At 42.7% G+C, this 21,028-nt stretch overlaps 1 protein-coding gene across 1 annotated transcript; it reads left to right on the forward strand.

Moving 5' to 3' along the window:
- The first annotated feature begins 13,514 nt into the window (after positions 1 to 13,514).
- CFAP97D2 (CFAP97 domain containing 2) lies at positions 13,515 to 19,670 on the forward strand. The gene is made up of 3 exons (XM_075057496.1): positions 13,515 to 13,607; positions 17,022 to 17,102; positions 19,548 to 19,670. Exons 1-3 carry the CDS (start codon positions 13,515 to 13,517, stop codon positions 19,668 to 19,670), a joined length of 297 nt encoding a protein of 98 aa, XP_074913597.1.
- Positions 19,671 to 21,028: the final 1,358 nt, after the last annotated feature.

Here is a 21,028-nt window from a genome sequence, read left to right on the forward strand (position 1 = left end):
GCCCGCCTCTCCCCCCCTTCACGCTCCCAACTCCCGCCCCTCCTCTACCGCCGCCGCCCTCTCATTGGCCAACGGTGTAGCCGGCCGCGGCGTTCATTGGACCGCACGGCTGCTGAAGGACGGGGAGGGGGGGGGGGGGGGAAGGGGCGCTGCGGTGCTTTTGCCACAGCTGGCGCGCGCCTCCGCCTCAGCCCGCCCGGTCCCGTTCCCGCCCTCGCCCCCGTCGCCGTCCCCGTCTGTGAGGGGAGCGGGCGGACGGCGTGAGGGGACGGCTCCGCTCCTCCCGGTCGTGGAGGAACACCGAGCCCTGCCGGGAGTCCCGAGGGGGGCAGCGGATGGCGGTGGGGGGGGGGAGCGGGAAGGCTGACTAACTCTGTGGGCATACCAACCATCGGCCCCGGGCGCGGGGCCTGGGCGTCCTGGCGAAGGGGTGAGGGGGATGTTCAGGTCCTCTTTCCCAGAGAGCCGTGAAGAAAGGGCACTTGCGATGGCCCCGGGTTGAAAGCCATTCGTTAGCGGGGAAAAGAAGTCCCGTGTTAAACAAACCCACCCGTTGGGGACTTGGGAGCAGGCCAGTCTGTCTCCTGGCTCCATCTGATCGGCGGCAAAGCTCGCTCTACCTGATTGCATGGGAAGAGCAGGGAATTCAGACTTGCATGATTACACATTCAACAGCAAGAAACAGGACCTGTGTCAGCATTCGGTGCCAAACTTCAGGTCTTGTAAAGTCAGAAACTGAAATACTCCTTCCCTAGAGGTCTGGCAAAAGCAGAGCACAAAGTTCAGTAGAGGTCTACAGATTACATTATTTTAAAAAGTAAAAAAAAAACAAATTACCTTTGGTGCAGACAGTCACAGCTCCCCTGAGGAGGCTTAGAACATCCCTACGCAGAACAGCGCGGGCACATCACACTTCGAGAAGCACAACAAAATGCCCTTTCTCAAGCCTGCAGCAAAAAGAAGGAAAAAAAGAAAAAAACCTCCACCATCAAATGCCTTCCCACTCTAGCTATAATTTCAGAAGTAAGAGAAAGGCAAACAGACTAAGGACAATCTATGCATACATTAAGAAGCTAGTATTGAAAAAACCAAACTATTAAAGGACAGCAAGAACTCAGAAGGCAAATCCCAAGCCAGCCACATGCAGTATGAATTCTGTAGGCAAAGAAGTTGTCCAGGCAAGCCAGAAGAATACAGTTGGGCAGTCAGTCATTGCTTGAATCATGGCAGGTAGAACACATAACAAATTCCCTTTATTTAAAAAAAAAAAAAAATTAAAGTGAGATGTTGGAATATGTAAGAGCAAATGAACACTTGGGAAGGAGCTACAATGGCAGTGGACGTCAGCTTGTAGGACAGCCTGGCGCATCTGGGTTTTCCAACACAGGTATGGGCCTAACTCTGAAGGAAACTGGCAAGCTCACAGCCAAAAAAGGAAGCAGTGAGTTATCTTAAGGAGCTGCCTGACTTACTGTGTTCTCCTTGTCTGCACAGCCAAGTGACATATGTAGTTTGATAAAAATACTTTTATAGCAGAAGACTCTGAAGCAATTTTGTAAAGCACAGGCTTCCATTTACCAACATCCATACCGTAATTCCCTCCTCCTCGCTGCAATATGCCCAGTGTCCTCTGTAACCTTATTACATTATCCCCGTTCCACCTATGCTGTGTCACCTCTTCTCCATAATGCTCCCAGCTCACCGCAATACTTCAGCTCCTCTGCCCGCTGGTCCTTTGCATCCCCCATGATACCTTCAGTGCTCCCTGTCCTAATAACCTTCAGCATTTTTTTCACCACGGCCCCAATTTCACCTGTCACAATACTTCTGACTCCCCTATTTTTGTCTCACCTTCCAGCTGGACAAGAGGCAACACAAGGAGCAGCCTGAACAGAAGCTACAAGAATGCTGATCAGATAGCTCACGTTTTAAGAAGGACATTGACTCAGACTGGCCAACCTGTTGTTGCCTCTCAGATGCTAGATGTGACAAACAAACAGTTTTGGAGTATGCATGTTGTACAGGTCTGTTTTAACACTCTGTACATGCTCACAGATAAAAAGGAATATACAACAGCTGTTGTTGCTTTTGCTCCTTCGCCACACATGCACACACCTTGAACATATTTGCACAAAATAAATACAGGCCCACTGAGTCATCTCAATGAAGGAGAATGGCAAATTAACTGTTACATGTAATGCTGTACACAGGCAGAAACAAGGACTTTCAGCTGTAAGCAAGTGGATAAAGTTTAGCTAAAAGCAAAGGAAAATGGATCCTAGTGCCGGGATGCCTATGAGCTGACCCCAAACGAGCTCACAGATTGAGCTTACAGATCTCTTTAAAAACACGTCATCTTTGTACTTGTGGTGATTCAGTAAGCAAAGAAACTTCTTCTACACGCTGATACTGGGAACTGATAAATCTTCCGCAACAGCATCGGGGAGAAACCTGCTTCCATGTTCTAAATATTATAGATATCTCAGATAAAATATTTTACTTCTCTCCATTTTCTGTGTGTGCCTTTGGTACATAAAGACTTCAACTGACCTCGTTTCCTCATCTGAAGCTTGTCTCATCTGCAGAAAGTTGACCCCAAAGTAGTCATTTAAAAAAAAAAAATCAATTTACCAATCCTCTTCCCAGCATTTGCTGCTGTAAGAGTTACGCTTAGCAGATACTCAACAGACTATCCTGCCTAATTTGCAGTTGTGTTCTTTTCAGACAGTCATGGTACTTCTAGCTCCTTTATGTCCAGGAAACAAAACAAGGCATCTACCTATAACCCAGTTATTATACATTCACAAAACCAGGCTATACATAAATTCCCCACCCCTTTTTGCACACCCAAATTTGCAGTCAGACCCCACCGCTCTTAAATCTAATTTCATTTGACCCAGCATAAGTTCACCCTGTTATCTAAGGTGACGGTTGTCCCCCACATCCTAACCTCAGGTATTGCTTGCAACCTCTCCCTGTGCTAGCACTGGTGCTCACAAGGGTGTGTGGTGTACCACATTTCTTGGTTAAAAAAAAAGTAAAAAAAAATACACTGTCATGACTGCCATTTGTATATTATGAAAAACAAGAGGCCCATAAGCCACGACACTTTAAAATTCATTGCCCAGGATCATAAGCAACCTGAGCAGAAAGCACCCCCATCCAAAGGTGTGACTGGGGCACAGTGGCGTGCTGGGCAGGTTTAGGAGTGTGTGCTTACCCATGGCTACACTTCCAGGCTGTTTTCTGGGATGGCCTACCTTTACCAAGAGCATGGATATGTCCAGGAAGGCTGTGGCAAAAGTCAAGTGTAAACCCAGCCTTTCCTTTAAAACGTAGTCAAGTACCACCAACTTCTGCACTTAAGCATTAAAGAAACTACCAAGATGCCTACAGAATACATTAGCAACAATCAGAACAGACTAATGTTAAAAACAAAACACCAAACCAGCAAAAAAAAACCCTAATAATTAAAAAAAAATTACAGCAAGGAAAAAAGAAAAAGAAGGAAAAAAAAAAAGCTGGAACCTTATTACACTCTTTGACAGGGAATAAATCAAGCTTCCTCACATATGAATCTACAAATTGTTACCTGCGGCTCGCTGTGCTGTCCAGCTACTCTTCTGGTTTCCCACCAGCCCTTTTCTGCTGAAGCTCTTTGACAGTGCTTTCGTGTATGAGTGTGCTAGTTTATTTTCTGTTGTCTCTTGTTTTCTTGCATAAGGCTAAAAGCTTTTTGCTTCCTCTGTAATAAACATCTGTCTCCAAATCTACATGCCGTACAGTCCAACAATGCAAATGAAAGCAATGTTTCAAAACTCACATGAATATGTATTTTTAAAGATGTTAAATGCATTATAAGAAACAGCCAAAGAATGTGCATTGCTTTTTCAATATCTCCATTGTTGAAATGAAACCTCAGCAGCAGCATATCATGTGTGTGTGTGTCTGTGTGTGTGTGTGTTACAGATAACATGCGCAGGCAACATGAGGTTTGCAGCTGCTAGCAGTCTGATCAAAAAAATCTAGGCAAAGTGAAATGCTGCTTTTTAAGATGTGGATGAGTCTGTTAATGACAATATCTTCTCCAACTTTTCTTCATCCAAGCCATATGGGTTTATATTATCAGCTCTTCAGAGGATTCTTGGGTCTAAATTAGACTACAAAGAAGGTCATTTTCTGTGACTCATTTGTGCCAAGCAAGGAAATCATTTCCTCTCTTGATCTACATGATAGCTTTCTCTCGGGAGGAAACAGAATATAAGAAGCTTTCTAATCTCCTTTTGCATTATGCAAGAAACTAACAAAATACGAACCTACTGTCCCCTGGGTACCACAAAGCTGCTACCTATATTTATGTGAAGGAACAATGTATTTAAGACAAATCTAAGGAAATATCACTGTAACACAAAGTAAGACTATGATCTGATGACTGAGCAAGATATTGTGATTGAATTTTAGGAAGACATAGATAGTTTCAGCTAATAATATCTATACCAGGCAGCTACTATCCATATAGAGATGCTGCATGGTATGACAACTCCGACTAGGGTGACCTAATAAACATTCATCCCTCGCAAAGTGAGTGGAGAAGCAAAGATGTCTTTGGTAGTGCCTCTGAATCTTACTCCCTGACTGAGCAATAAATTTAGCCCTTGCAGTGATACCTTTCACCATAAGATAGTAAGAGTAGTCTTTTTTTTTTTTTTTTGCTCCTGAAGTCCTAGAACCAACCAACTGGTCAGGAAAGGGCTGCAGTCCTTCTCCCAGTCTCCATGCATAGTGAAGTATGGCAGAAATATAATGAACCTATGTAAGCAGGAAATTAAGAATGAGTCTATGATTACCTGTGTCTCCAAAGGCTAAGAGTTTGCATCTGACATAGCTACAGAGGAATGAAGAAACAGTAATGAAATTGCTTGTATGATTAGTCTGGCAGAGAAACACTTTGGCCATTACACTAAATGAAAGAAGGAAAGGAAGACAATGATGACAAGAAGAAGGTTTTAATTAGCAAAATGTCACCAACAGTGACAAGAAAGCACAGATTTCACAAAAATACAAAAGTGATGAAGTTTAATTGAAGGAGAAACATGGGAAAGAGTGGACACTACTGAGATGGCTGTTACTGAATGGGGCGGGGGGGGTACCAGTATGTACATGTATGGTGCACTCACACATTGGATAAAAATAGATTGTGCATCAGAAGCAGGAAAACTGGGGATTGCACTGCAGTAACTACACTTAAAGAAAGCAAAGATCTCCACTGTGACCCCAGAGTACAGGAAGAAAAGCATGTCTACCTGTTGTTCTTACTACTTGCCTTTTCAAAAAATCTCACATTTTTGCTGGTTGTTGCTGGAACACTGGGCCAGGAAGAGGCCAGAAGGGGGAAAAGAAAAATGGCTCTAATTACAGGAAAAAGGGGCCAGTGAGAACTGGTTGTTACAATAGCTGAGACAATACAACTAATTTTCATGTTGTATGTTTTTTTAATCTTTTTTTTTTTTAAAAAAAGAGCAATTTGCTCCTTTAATTCTTGTACATCACTTCTAAAAATCTGTTATTCTAGTGTCCGCCTAAAAAACGTAACTATGTTAAAATCTTAGTCATTTCAGCAGCAAGCACAGAACGTTCAGGGTTCCAGTGAAGTTTACCACCATGAAATACCTTCTGGTTAAACTCGTAGAAGCATTGCGTTCTGGGTCATATCTGCTTTACTTGAGCCTATAAACTTTGCTTTCCTATTAAGGAACAAATCCCTTTGTCCTTCCATAAAAGATTATAATGTAATAAAACTGCATTAAGATCTTACAGGAAAAAAACCAAAACCAGTGATTATGTACAAGAATGAAATGTCATGAATTTTACTGCAGTTTAATAAGTATGCATCCATTCTCATCTCTCCCACATTAGCCTTCTGTGGAACTGCTGTAACTAAGTGAAAACAGCAAATGATCTTGAGAAAGAAAAACTGAGCAGCAGTGGGACTTTCTATTTTTTTTTAAATATTGGGTACTGCTGTTTACAATAAATATGTGGTTATGCAAGCAGGCGTATAAACACCCATATTTCACAAGTCATTGGATATTGGCAGCCATAATCATCACTTTCATATCTTCTTTGCTTTTATGTCATCAGCTCATCTGCAGTCTTCTCCGTTTTTTATGAGAATTAATTTGACAACACAGGACTCCATCCTTACTCTCCAACTCCAAGGCAATGCTTCAACCCCCCCCAGTTTAGCTGCACCAGAAGTACCTCTTCTGAGGGGACCGCAAGGTGAGCTCTTACCCCATCTTCTCCCTCCTGTCCACCCCAGGGGATTGTACAGTCCCCAGGAGGGAAGCCACTGGGATTATACTACCAACATTTACCCCAAACCACCCATAAAGCAAACACTTCTCTGCCTCCCAGATATGTCCCAGTTTTGTGCTATAAGCAAGATATATGTGACAGATGCTATAGAGTTTACATTGACTTCGAGAAGCTTTGCATAATTCATCCACAAGCAGTGCCGTGAGTGACACAGCTATCCCACATGCAGCTATAAACCCTGAATAGACTTTTCCATGTAGTCACGCGTTTACTATGGGTCAGATCCTGTGGTCTTCTATTTGCTCAAAAATCCCATTGAAGCCAATGCTGGCGGGTCAGCTTGCAAATGCCACCCTCTCTCTGGCTGGTGAATAGCTCCCATTGAACACACTGGGATTACTCATGTGTGTGAGTAACTACTAACGAGAGCAAAAGGAGCAAAATCCGGTCCTCATTAGGGACTGCGAATCTGAAAAAAACCCTCCTTCAGTGAGTAGTACCAGTCAGGCAGAGCAACCCTGCCAGCGAGAGCCTACCTAGGAAAGGCAATGTGGTGCAATTTGGCACCATTTTTTTAGCATGAAATTCTTTAAAGCATCGGCTAATTATCCAGGCATGACTGCATGGAGGAGCTCTCTCCCTTCACAGTACATGAGCAAAGATAATCTTATACCATGAAACACAATTAGCCAGATGGTTATTTGGAGGTTTTTGGAAGAGAAGCAATTTCTCTGATCTGGGAGATAAAAAAAATCAAAGCTGAATTAAAAAAAAAATCATGCCACACTTGATTACCAAGTATTTAATTACATATTATCATGAGTAACTACTAATCGGCTCCAATTAAACAATCTTATTTTATTGCTGTTGGAAACACATTTTTAGCCACTATATAATGTGTATATTTAAGTCAATAGCTGAATAAACAGTCTGGAAAACACATCATTTATACCCAGATTTGGTTACTAGCGTGATTATCATCTGCCACCTGCTGGAAATAGCTGTGATATCTCAACTAAGTACCACAGATGGAAGGTCTGGCCACTCATCGAACAAGCACAAATGTCAAAGAGCAAAATACGCTCCTTGGACCCAGGAGCTTATTCCTCTTGCACTCAGTGGGACAGTTTAATTTGCACATGGGGGTATTTCCGTGCATTCACAGAGAAGCCATAACATGACATTGTTTAAACAAACAGAAATTTAATTTGCTATTGAGAATAATGTTATCTGCCTGTGTCTGACCAGAAGGCAAGATACATAATCTGAAACTAATGCACCCAGCTAATCCCACGTCAAGCTGGCATAGTGCTCCTGCCACTCTGCTGGAAATGGCACAATTGCAGGTCCCTGCACGCCATCCTCCCAAAGGATTGCTTCCTCTACCCAACATAGTCTAGCATCATCTTTGAGACTCATTTGAAGAGCTTGACCATTCTGGCGTTATGGTGGCCCATAAAACCCTTAAGGAAAACAAAACCTGCCTGTCCAAGACATCTGCTCTCACTCAAAAAAAAAAAAAAAGCAAAACCCGAAGTGAGAGGGTTTGGATGAGGTATTCCTCAGAGCGCCAGAACCTTGTAACTTGCTGCCTCTGTGCCAGCAAACCCAAGTAAGTAATCCAAGTAAGCCAGAGGGTAAATCCAAAGGCAGCGCTGCAAGACTCGCTTTCCTCTCTCACTTGCATGGAACAGGCTGAATAGTATCAGGACGCACAGGTAAGACTAGCAGCTCTCGTCAGTGTGCTGGCTTACTGCGTCTGACTGGCCGACGATGGGACTAATTGTACTGGTGTAATTTTGCAGCTGGTAGGTCTCCCCAAGCTGGTGGGGAGAGAGAGACAGGTACAACTAGATCAGAGTTTCAGATTTTTATTTTTTTTTTTCCCAAAAATCACACCCAGGCCCTTAAGCAGCTGAATTCTGTGTGCCCAACAGGTTTAGAAAAACAGCCCAGGGTTCATGTTTAGCTAGTGCTTGCATTCAGGGAAACAGTGCCTTTCTCTGGGTACCTTTCAATTATTTCTGAGGGCAAAGAAGGAGAATCAAAAATGAACATGGGGATACAAGTGACTTTTGAAGGTTATCCAGGTCTCTGGGGTGGAGTGGAGAAAGAAAAAGAGAATACACATCCAAGAAGCTAATAAAATTACAACTAATTCCTCATTTTCTCCACTAACTTGTTTTAGCCATTATGAAGTAATCAGATGTTCATAGCAGGAAGAAGTAATACAAGCTCTGAAAGCAATATAACAAATCTGAAACACTGAGCAACACATTAGCAAGAATTAACATTGGCATCTTCTATCCCATGCCTCCGGCGGAGCAGAAGGGCCAGCCCTGCCCGAGGTGTGCACTGCTGGGCAGGGGCATGTGTGTCCTCCTGCAGTGGGCAGCGTTCACACAGGGATTACTAACCGCAGCCCCTTCCCGCACCCACCTACAAACGCACAAAACAATGTTTTTGTTGGCATTTCCTTTTAGCCAAAAGCCTTTGCCACTTCACAGTGCTTTTTCTGTTTTTAGGAGGTCGCTATGCTTCAGGCCCCTCCAAGTTTGTGCCGCTTTTGGGAGGCTACCACCTATCTTCCAGCAACGTGGGCCTTGTCTGCACTGCCAAATTGCCCTCATTCCAGCCACAAATCTAACTATGCCTCGTGCTGACGAGCAGGCTGAGGTTTGCTCTTGTAAAGCCTGACAAGGGTTGGATGCAAAGAAGAGACCCACAAATTAAAAAACTGCCAAAGAATCAGCAACAGCCCCAGCCTGTCCACAGCAGCAATCTTCTCATCTTTGCTGCAGCCATCGCTGCGGTGATGTTTGTATCCAGGAAAATGTTGAGTAAGTTCCCTACGCAGATGGGGCACATGGCTGAATGCAGATGCTCGCCTCGGAGGGGATGATGTGCCTGCCAGGCCAATTCACCCAGTCCTCCATCCCAGGACGTGCTGGCCTCTGGCTACGGACCAGCTTTTCGGCAGCAACAGCCTACTCCCAGCTACCTTCTCCAGGGCCTTCTGGGGTTACCCCGAAAATGCTCCCCTCCTCAGGCAAAGGTGGGGGACAGGGCCCTGGCCTCATCTCTGTGTACTCCATCACACCCACGCCGTAAGACCAGCCTTCCTCAGAAAGCAAAGGACTACTGCACAGGCAAACTGGCCTCGATGCAGAAGCTCGACGACCCTCCTCTCCCTCTGTGCCCTCTTCCCATGTTAAAATCACTGAGGAAAATTAGTTATCAGCACTAGTCTACTTGGCATTCTGCTGCAGATCAAGGAAATCCTGGATCTTACCAAACATTGTCCGAAAGATTTAAAAATGTGTATGCAGATATAAACATATGTATACATAAATAAAACTCCATATAATTATGGCAGTGTTTTTCCCTTCCTCTTCCTCTCTTCCCACCCCCTTTCCCTTCTCTCAATTTCTCAGACAATAAGTGGGAAACAACCTTTTCTTTTTCCCAGCCAAAAATTAATTCCTGCTGAAAGCTTCCATAAAGGGTCAAGTCTAAAGGAAGCATCTGGTAAATCTGCTTTCGTATTGCAGCGGGAGCCATTGCCCTCACATCCCCCTCCCTTTGCACCGCTCAGCTCAGCAAGTGCTCGTGCCACACCGGGAAGAGTTTGCTCTGCTGCACACGTATGCACGAAGACACACTCTGCATGACTGCAAACAGCCCTTAGATGGAAGCGGCTAGGTACGCTGCATGCACAGACAGAACGGGTCCCACTCACCCCAGCAGGTTTTCCAGTTGCTTTTTTTATCCCCCTGACTACAGATGGACTCCAGCTACTCAGTCGGGTGGTTTGCCTCTGTGTTATATGATAAGGGTGTGTGCTTGCAGCGTCAAAGTCACAGCATTGGATCCTATCATATAACACACTGAACTAACCAAAAAAAAAAAAATAATTGGCTCCTCTCAAGATCTCCAAATGCCCATCCAGGGAAAGGCAATGAATGAAGGGGGACTGGACCGGATCCTCAAGCGCACACACAAGTGACTCCAATCCTGCCATTCAGCCTGTGCATGTGCTCAAAGTTGGTCAGAATAAAACACTTTGTAAAGTGGAGAATTGCTGTGACTTTACAATAACCAGGAAAGCTGTCAGCAAAAAAATCAGGACTTATTTTCCTCTTCACATGTACAGAAAACCTTTAAAGCTTTTGAAAACGTACGCTTCAGCCTCTTACATTTTCTTACTATATATACAAAGTTCACAGCAAAAGCAAACAGCAGGAAAGACACTTCTGGTCACGGTGAGCAACAGTACCTCCAAAACCATGATCTATATTGGGGGTGCAGTGGGAGAAGAAGCATCTTCTTTAATTTATTCCATAACTGGGCCATAAGCATAAGCAGCTGCTGTAGCTGGCAGCTAAGCCAGCCCGAGCTCTTCTTCTGGCAAAGACGGTGGCAGAGGAAAGGGCAGCAACTCGCTAACCTTGCAATGTAGTTCAAGGGGGAAGTAACTCAATATTCAAATTCCTAGCAGCAATACCACCTGCAGTGCTTACAGGCCTATATATTATATGAACAGGTTTGCTTGAAAATCAGACCAAAACAGAAAAGAGACTAAAAAACAAACCCAGAAACCTATGAGAGCTGTGGGGTGCTGAGATCTCAGAAAAGATGCTCAGCACATTCCAAGATTGCCACATTTAAAAGGTAGACTGGTATTGACCACCTTGCTTTTATGCTGCAGAAAACACAGTTCTTCTTGCTTTGTGGGAAAGCTGAATGCACGCGTGTCTTGATATATAGTGGAAAATGCAATTTTTGCAAAAATCTTCTTACGGTCATTATCTACTTATTTCTCATCTGTTCTTCAGCAAGTACCTTTTGTTATTAACAAATTATATGCAAGTCTTTCTGCACATAACATGGAAATTCCCATGGCTGTCACTTCATAAAATTGTATACAGAATAAAAAAATCATCAATATCTGCTTTATCTTGTAGAGATAGCAGGTCCAGTCCTCTACTTCACGAGACTGCTTTGACTAAGCAGTGAAATGCTATTCTAAAGAATCCCCTGTTGTAGCTGTAAGTTTAGACTGAAATTAGAAAGAAAGGTAGGAGCTGCTGTTCCTGTCTTCCAGCACTGTCTTCTGATGGAAAGGACCTGCTGGACCTTAGGTAGCTCAACACAAAGACAGCCAAGTTTGAAACTTGAGTATTGCTTTCCTTACCACAAAACAAAGCAAACCAAAATGCAGCAACAACAAAACCCCACCCAAAACCAAGTTTAGAATGAATGCATATATGGCCCATAGTTTCTGAGGGCAGAGGAGAGAACAGACAACCACAGAGGAAGTTAAAAGCCACTTCCCTTCTGTCACAAATTTAATTCAGAAGCAGCTCGGAGCCTATTCCAAGTTACTTCAATTTCTTATTGAGCCATGTTTCCATCAATGTAAAAGGCTAAGTTTTCCTTATATTTTAAGGGCTTCATCAAAATCAAGGAAAAGATAATGATAATGGTACCCTTCGGATCTGTCCATAATGTATCATTACACATGTAGCATTTAAAAGACCAAGGCCAAGACCCTGCCAAGCAAATGAGGGCCTAAGCATTTCTGTTTGTCCAAGAGCAAACTACAATTGTATTAGTGTGCACAGTTAGATTTTATGTATATTTGAAGAAATACATTTCAACTCTGTACTCTTTATTATTTTTACTGACATTCTCCACATCTTCTTGTTACACTAACAGGAAAATAATAAGAAACCACGCAGCTGAAAAAAACCCACTCTTCAATTCTCTCCATCATTTGTCTGAAAATAAGTGTTTGCCTTACAGCTCAAAAGTAGTATGCATCTAGGTTTTAATTTTACATCTGCTTCTGTTGTTTAAGCACCATTGCACACCAACTATAATAAAAATCACAAACCCCTATATCCAGCCTTACTTCACTACTGAAATGCAAAAGTGAATGAGGACACAGATTCAGGAGAGCACTGACCCCAACTCTGTGCTGGGTAGTTGTGCGACAGACGTGTTGCTCTTCCCCTGCACCCACATGAGACGCTGCATCAGAACAACCTGCACCAACAGCCTTGTGCTAAAAGGGAATATCCCCCGTTTCATCCTTGTACAGACCCATTCTGGTTAGTGAATTTTGGTACTGTCAGCCATAGGTTCCCTCCTTACTTCCCAGTGCTTTTATATAATATGCCTTATCCTACCTGTTTTAAAAGACCCCATGACAGCCGCAAGTTGTAATTCAAGTCTTCTCCTTAGGAACTACGGGCCTCATCAAGAAAAAGCATGAGCCAAAAGCAAAGTCCTTCGGCAGTCTGCTGGCCCCAGCTTCAGGGTGCTCCACGCCACGAGGACAGAAACATCAACGAACTGTGTCAGCTCAAGCCCAGCTTTGGAGGAGGCCAAGCTGAGCTTGAACGAGCAGAAACACCTTTTCCATTTTGGGGTGGGCCTGAGAAAACATCTTTGCCTGTTCATCTCCCTGCCAGACATTGCCTACAAAGAATGAAAGCCAAGGTGGCCCTGCGTGAGAACCAGTGGTCAGCTTGGTAAATAACTGGCTTTTGGAAGTCTGTTTGAGCTTTCTGCAATTTATTAGCAATCAGATGGCATGCGGATAAAGAAAGGTGAAAAGGCTGTTAAAAACTAGAACTATTTCACTATGAACTCATTTGCTGTGGCTTTTGAAAAGTGCAAACTTATCAATTAAAAAAAGTGTTTTAAACAAGTTACTGCAGTGCAAAAGATGACACCTCCCACTGTGGGTTTGCTCGGAGCATTACTGAGGCATGCCGTTCAATTCAAGGCTCGGCAAATACAGCCCATTATACAGTCCTTTGCATATTTACGGTAGTGTGCGAAGCATTATTAATAGCTTACACCACCGTCTTTCCTTCACAGCAGAAGGTAGTCTGGTTACTGAAGCATAATTGGTAATCTATTTCATATATTAATAAAATACTCTTTGGAATGCTTTGCTATAACATTCAGTTCTTGTTTGTTATTCCTTAAATGTATTGTTTGAAATGCTACCACCAGCTATTCATTCTTTTTCTGAGCAGCGATGCCATGACAACCCCCACGTGACCGGCTACAAACATACCACAAGTCTCCAGGGCTTTGCTTTAGGAAAGGCTCAGACTGGTATTACTCATACTTTTTTTTTTTAAAAAAAAGCCCAGATTCAGAGATGCTTTGTTTCGTGCAAGATGCATCGAGCCTACCAGCCAATTTTACCCTGTGGCAACAAATATCTTCAGCTAAAATGGGACAAAGCAAAGTATGAAGAACACAAGAAAAGGGTAGGTGCAACTGTTTGATAAAGAGCCGAGGCCTTCACGAAAGAATAAGCTTACCCAAAAAGGCTACAGCATCTCTCTACTTATTCTTACTACTGTTGTGAAAGCTACTAATCAGCGATAAGGTACAAGAGACACATTTTAAGAATGTCCAGCAAATACAGGTATAGCTTTTGTGTGCATTTAGAGTTATCACAATGATGTTCACCAAATTTAGAAGTGAAAAGGATTCCATCGGTCATCCGCTCCAGATCAGTAATAATGCAGGACTGCTCCCTCTTGAAAATACGTAAGTAGTGAATACCATCAGCGATGATTCAACTGTATTGCTGCCTTAGGAAGATTGTATCTCAATATCATTAGCTTTAATACGAAGAAATAGTTCTTCATTATTTCCAGACTGGGTCTGTTTCATTAACTGTATAAAAATATCTTCCTTCCTTCCTTCCTTCCATTGTTCCCATAATTTGACTTGCAGGTGGAAAAAAGTTAAAGATGAGGTAGAGAATTGAATTTGACATCTTTTTCTAACCAAATTGACAATATTGAAATAAATAAATTTCCTCCTGTGTGAATTAACCTCGCGAGGCTTACTATCATATGTAAGCGTGGCTATTTAAACAGTGCCTCTTTTACAGCAGGGAACTGGTATTAGTGTAGCTGAAATACTCCCAGCATCTGCTGTGCCTACAGAACTCTCCTTTGTTCAGCATACAGAGCACTTCATATATGCGCTAAGGCATTCAGAGACCAAGAATAGAGGTTAGATATCATCACGATATATAGTGAAGAAATGTATTTCTAGAGAACAACATTTCCCACGACTCAACTGCTCTTGGGTTAAACACGAGTGTTAATTTCTGAGCGCAAGATAAGAGAAAGAGTAACTATCATGTTGGGCAAAGTATGGCTAGAAGGTTTGTTCCTTATTACAGGGTTCACACACAGCTCCAGTAGTGACTAACGAGGTCTCCCATGGCCAAAGAGCAGCCTTTTCAAGTGTCCCTGTGTTGTCATGCTGGCACGCTCCGAAATTCCCACGCTAGTTGCCCAGAAATTTCACCATGCCTTCTGCTGGCATGAATTCAGGCTCGCTGCGGTGAACGCCAGCTACCAGAGCAGCGGTACCTGCGGGCTGGGGTACCTGAAGGCAGTGGGGTAATTCAGCAGGTTGTCCTGAATGACACAGCCCACGCATGGCACGGGCTTCTGCTCTGCCAAGAGAGACAGGGAACACTCTGGGAAAACGTTAGGGCCTCTGCTTGGTGATGTGCAGGCTTTGCATTGAAGGAGGTCACAAACAAATGAACCAAAGAAAGAGAGAAAGGGGAAAAATAGGGAGCAAGGAAGGAAAAAAGGTAACAATTAAAAAAAAAACAAAAACAATTGTACACTTACTGGAGAAGACCACTAAAAAGATGGCAAAGTTTAGGGATAAGTTATAATTTTCTCCGTGATGCAAAGGTACAAAAAATACCACCATGTTTTTATGTACACAAGAGCAAATGCTTCCAGTCTGAATATTTTTGTTATTTTCTTAACGGAAGAAAGGAATGGGGGGTGGAAAAACAGTTGTATCTCCTCTCTGCAACATTCTGCATAGAATTAGATATAAAATGGGTCCAAAACCACCACGGCTCTGTAAAGTGTCACAACAGAGATCAGGGTGGGCTTAAAAAATACCAGGTTTTACCTTTTACAGTTGTGCATATAAGGACAAGACAGAGATTAATCATAACACTTTCCAGAAAATGAAATTATATTGATATGAATTCCACCGAAGAAATTTTGTTTCTAACCCCACCTTTTGTTGGTTCAAGTCTGAAGCAGTTTGCATATCTATAAATCAAAATCAGGGTTTGCATAAATATCACATTTTATTCTTCACCCTGGTGATTTCTACTGATTGAAACAATAACAACCCTCTTTTACAAATTGCATGTCTTCTTTAAGTTATTTTTAAAATAACTTAATAGCATGATAATCTAAAGCACCTGGAGAAGCAGAGGAGAGCGCAGAAGCCAAAACCACCAAAACCCTCAGAGATTTACCAAGTGTAGTTCTGCTATCCAATAAAAATCAGCTACTTAACGTGATGGGATCTAGAACGGATTAAGAAGAGCACCCTCTGCACTCCCCCCAATCTCCCCCTGCACTCAGGTGGAGTTGAGAGCAGTTAGCCCTTTCTGGGATCCCACCTCCTTGGAGACGACTGCCCCACAAAAGCAGCTGAATGTTTTCACAAGAAGCCAGGCAGTTCAAGTGAATTTCGGACAAAGCTAGACCCTGCTAAACATTGTCCCTGTAAATTATTTGCCCTGTTATAAAAGCAAGGAACCTGTCCTGGTAGTATTCATGGCAGGTCTGCCATCAGGGATTCAAGCCTGGTCCTTGGCTCATTGCAAAGCTGCTACAGAAAGCGACGTGGAAAACTTCTGGACTCGGGCTGTGCTTTGGTCCTGCCCTGCTGCGTCGGGTTTGCGTTGGTGCTGGGCCTGCTGCTCTTACTTGGCAGCCTCTTTTTTTTTTTAAATAGCAAGTATTTCTTTCTTCTTTCTATATGACTGAGTGTGCCTGAGATGGAACACTTCGACTATGAGATGTGACAGAGGGAGAACATTTATCACATGTATTTCACAACAAAATCATGGTACCATTATTTTAACTGATCCAGCCTCACTCCCCACAGGACTCCAGTCTGAGACAGAGTGGTCTCCCCTCTAAATCCTGTCTTGCTCCACTCCCCGCCACCAGCTTTTCTTCCACGGCGTTTATTCAGTCCAAGACAGCCCATAGATTATTCTTCTTCCTCATATATTGCACGGCTATTTAGGTCAGGATGGAAATAAATATTATTGTGCCACTGAACTACCAACTCCATTAGAATAATTAGATCCACAGTTTTCTTTTGATGATCATTCTGAGTGCTAATAAGAAGAGGCCTGGGAATACTTTCAACACAAGAAGTCCTTTCCCAGTATTCTTACCTCTTTCTGGCAGCATCCTAAATGCACATCCCTTTGCAGGACCTGGCACAGCTTAGGAGTACCTAGGGCTTTCTTACATTAGCCTTTTTATTTCTGCTGGATGCCTAATAAAAACTGCCTGCCTTCTCTTATACAGGCTTTCCTGTATCATAACATCAACACCACTGTAACCAGACTGCATGTATTTTTACAATTCTCCAACATAAAGAGCCTTTGCATCTCCAGCAGACTCTAGAACAACTGCCTTTAACATTTTCGTTATCCACTGCTCTTCTTCTGGGCAAGTCTGGCTTTGCTGATATAATGAATCATATGTTTAATAGTGTTACTGCTGGCTAACAAAAGAGAACATGAGAATCAAAAGATTTCCTGTAATTATATGCAAGGGTATTTCCAACAAAAATGGATAAACATTTCATTTCTGTTGCAGATCCAAGCAGCAAAACCATTACTGGACACAAGTGCCCCTGCAATATACAGTCACCTTCATCTGAAGTTAGGGAAGCTGATGGTACAGTATTAGCTATTTCACTGAACACTAGCATGCTTACCTTCACGTCTCCTCTCAAAGAAAACAAAGAGACTACCAGATGGTCACAATTTCAGGGCCTTTCTTTTTTCCTCAGTGCAGTGATTGTTGCGACAGGACTATCAGGATCCATTAATAGCACACTCCCAGCACCATTAAATAACTTACTTTATCTTTATGATTATTGATGAAATCAGAGCGCTTCAGATTAACAAGTGCTAAAGTGTTCAAATAGCCTCCTAAAAGGTATTTCTGCACAACCATGAAAAAAACATCGCCAATAACAAGAATAGCACAATCACCAAGATACACACAGAGCAATGAACTGAATAATAGGATGTTAACATATTCAAAGCACAAGAAATAACAATGGGTAGCCTTGACTGGCAGTTATCCTTCAAAATCTTACTGCTCCCAAGAGGCAAATTTTTATTAAAGATGAGAGTGGAAAATAAATTGTTACCTAATTAACTCTGGTCACTAAAAGGAAACAACAACAATTAAAAAAACCCAAACGTGAGCACAGTAGAAAATACGTGCAGCTAAACCCTGTCAAAGATTTAATTTCTAACGCAGTGCCCCTCAGGCAATGGGAGCGCAGCCCATGTAAGGACTTCAGAATGAATTTCCTTAAAATTGTTTATCATCTCACTGCGACATAATAATCCCCAGGCACCTTAAAATCATTTCACTAGAAAAACAATTCATTTCTTCTCCATGCATAAAATCATATGCTATATTAGGACATGGATTCAATTGCTGTTGTTAATTTTTTCCTATTACTGTAAAAATAATGCTGATAAAGTTCCTTTGAAAATGAAACACTGCATAACCCCCCCAGAAGTTAACAAAAAAACCACCAGCAGGAACCCACTACTCTCAGGCACATTTCTTTGAACCACAGGTCCTGATACCTGGAAGTGAGACTGTGGTCCTAGTCTCTTTCTCATCCTCCTCCTTTCCAAACTGCTATGGAAAGAAAGAAAAAACCAAACCTGTAATGTTGCAGTCTTCTAGTAACCAGTTCTTCTTTATTATCATTCTCCTCAGGATTATTCAGAGCCTGATGGGATTACTTGATGCACCAGTTTTAGGTACCTTTATACTACAGCGTGACCAGGATCTGACCCGCTTTGGTTAAAAACCCCAGCAAACAAGGCAGATGTGCTAGATTCCCTACAGAAACCTGCTGCTCTAACATTAGTCACTCAAAACTATCAGAGCAGGATGAGCAGGGTTTCCTATTCATTTTATAGAGGACTCGCAATATCTTTGGAGTGCCTAGAAATCAAATACAGGAAAAAAAGGGGAGAAAGGAGAAGAGTGAATCAGCACGCTCAAAACAAGACTATTTCTTCAGGAATTCTGTTCTGAGAAGCTTTTGAGAACGAGGTGTTGAAGCTCAGCTACAAGAAGTGTGCTTTCCCTGCTTTCCTCCATCCAGCCTCTCTGGTTACCTCCAACTCAGCCCGGCTGGCGAAGGCATTCTTGGGACTCAGCTAACCTTGAAAATAAGTTTCTCTCTTCACCATCACCCCCATTCCTTCCCAGTTCTCACAAACACACTTTTAGCATGGATTTGTGTTCTTTGAAAAACAATATAGTCACATTTTTTACAAATTAGACAATGCGCCAGGATATCCGAAGGGATGCTCTCTCCTCCACTGGACTCGTTCAATTTTCATCCCATTTTTGACACAGTTAACTTCAGAGACTGAGATTATTAATATCTTCCATTTTAAAATCGAATTTAAAGAGGCTTAAAGTCATGCTAACAATGAACAGAACTAGCTTATACTGCTTCTTACACCTCTCTCCATTTGTTCGTTACATCCAGTTGTTGCTTCTCTTCTTACACTAGCTTGCAGGACAAAAATGGCCTGCAACTGGACCTGATCCAAATCTCACTGAAGTCAATGGAAAAATTACCATTTGATCCAAAGCCTACCGAAGATAATGGAAAGCGTCCCATTGACTTCAGAGGAGTCTGGATAAGTCCCATCGTGTGTTTGTACACTGTCCATCACAAGCCCAGATTTTGGTGAGAGTCTGTGAAGGCTGCTAGAGACACAAATGATAATGATGATCCTGGAAAATACATTGAAAATATTTATAGAAATTCTGCTTACCCTGATGAAATGCATTTGCTAATCACTCAGGCTGCTGCTGTGGTTGCAGGAAAGTGTTTCAGGGTCAAATTCACAGCATTGCAAAGGGCTTTCTCTCCCTGCGTCACCATTAAAATGGTGAAACAAAGGGTTCTCTCAACACTAGCACAGAGCTTTACGTGATCAGTGTCTGTCACACTCTGTGTACGGAAGGGGACAGCAATTTTGAACACCCTGTTAGGTAGCCATGGTACACCACTGCTGCTTGCTATGGCCTTGTAAAAACAGAAGCATTTCTTTATCCTTTCTGTATATAAAGTTGGAGGAAGACCGACTTTCTGTCATCGAAAGAGACAACCGTTTGCTGCTGGAGAAGATGTCCTGCATCATGAGAACAAAGGGACAAATCGACAACAAAAATGACTATAAGGCCAAGAGGTAACATCAGCAGCACTATTTCTATGTAGTTATCAAGTTACCTTCCCAGTGACAAACATAGCTAAGGATAAACTGCTCTGTGAGGACATGTATTTTAAAAGGCAGCCTAAGGTATAATCAACACTTCAGAAAGCCATTTGCTTGACCTGTCACATGAAATCCAATGCCAGGTCATTTTCCTCCCACCCTCTGTTGTAGAGAAGATGGCTTTAAATTAGTTTTTCAGTTTAATAACTGAGGGGATGAAAAAAAAAAAAAGAGGGAGAACATTGCCCTACTTTAAGGAAATAAATGAAGCAAACCTATTATGTCTCAGCAAAGCTGTTGTTCCTGCTAAGTGAGTCATTGCTGCTGACTTTGCCAGTTGTTCCTGCAGACACCACCGGAAAGAGGGAGATCCAAAGCTTAGAGATTAAATAAAAACAGAGCAAAAAATAGAATTAAAATAAAAAAGAAAAGTGGAGCAGGAAGCAGGCAGAAGTGAAAATATAATGTACTGCTCAAAGGAGACCAAGCAAAATACGCCTTGAGGATTTATCACTAGAGAGAACCAGCTTACATATTTTTGATTCAGGAGGAAATTCACACCCCGAATAGGGCACAGCAAACCAGTAACAACAGGGACAGGCTTTTGAAGTGGAGAGAATGGTTTGTAAAACTCAGGTAGCAGCTGTTACCTCCTGTGATTCATTTACAGACAGACGACTTCATGACAGACTGACTGCTCATCAGGCCCTAAAGTGTCTCCAGACAGCAAAACGCAGCTCAGGTGCATGTGACCTAGGCAGAACTCAGTACACATCACTGTCACGAATATCCTGACATTTGCACAGTTCCTTGGGAAGACAGAAATTATCTGAAACAGAGCTGGTCATGTCTACATCATGCAAATCCACATCATAGCACTTATGGCTTGTCACTAGTGAATAATATCCAGACCAGTGCAGGCACCAACAAGCATCAGTTAACTCTGCTGCTAAAGGTGCAATTCCACGAGATACAGAAGGAGCACAGCATCCTCCCCCTTTTCACTCCCTCTCTCCCTTCCTGATTCAAGTGGTAAACTTTTGTTTTCTTTGGGTCAACTCTGGTTTTCATCAAATCTCTCCATTAGCTAATTAAACTTGAGACAGCAGCAGAAAGATAACCCAACAAAACCAAACAAACCTGGGTAGTTTTTCTGCCACTTTCTGCAAAGTGATGAGTTCCAGGGCTGATGCAAGGGGTGGAGAAGACCACACAGCTGGGAGCACTGGGGAGATGAGTAGGGGAAGGAAAAGAGCAAGTCCTTCCCTTTTTTGGTGGGAGACTGCTATGAGATCAGCTCAGCTGCCTGGGAAATTACAGTCTAAGAAATCAAAG

Source organism: Buteo buteo, chromosome 25 (genome assembly GCF_964188355.1).
Source record: "Buteo buteo chromosome 25, bButBut1.hap1.1, whole genome shotgun sequence".
Taxonomy (NCBI): Eukaryota; Metazoa; Chordata; class Aves; order Accipitriformes; family Accipitridae; genus Buteo; species Buteo buteo.

Bases quoted from the DNA above. Each gene is read 5' to 3' on its own strand.
- CFAP97D2 (XM_075057496.1), top strand. From the start codon at position 13,515: ATGCATCGAGCCTACCAGCCAATTTTACCCTGTGGCAACAAATATCTT. The intron at 13,608-17,021 runs GTAGGTGCAACT...TTTCTGTTGCAG, and splicing joins ATGAAGAACACAAGAAAAGG to ATCCAAGCAGCAAAACCATT. The intron at 17,103-19,547 runs GTACAGTATTAG...CTGTATATAAAG, and splicing joins TGAAGTTAGGGAAGCTGATG to TTGGAGGAAGACCGACTTTC.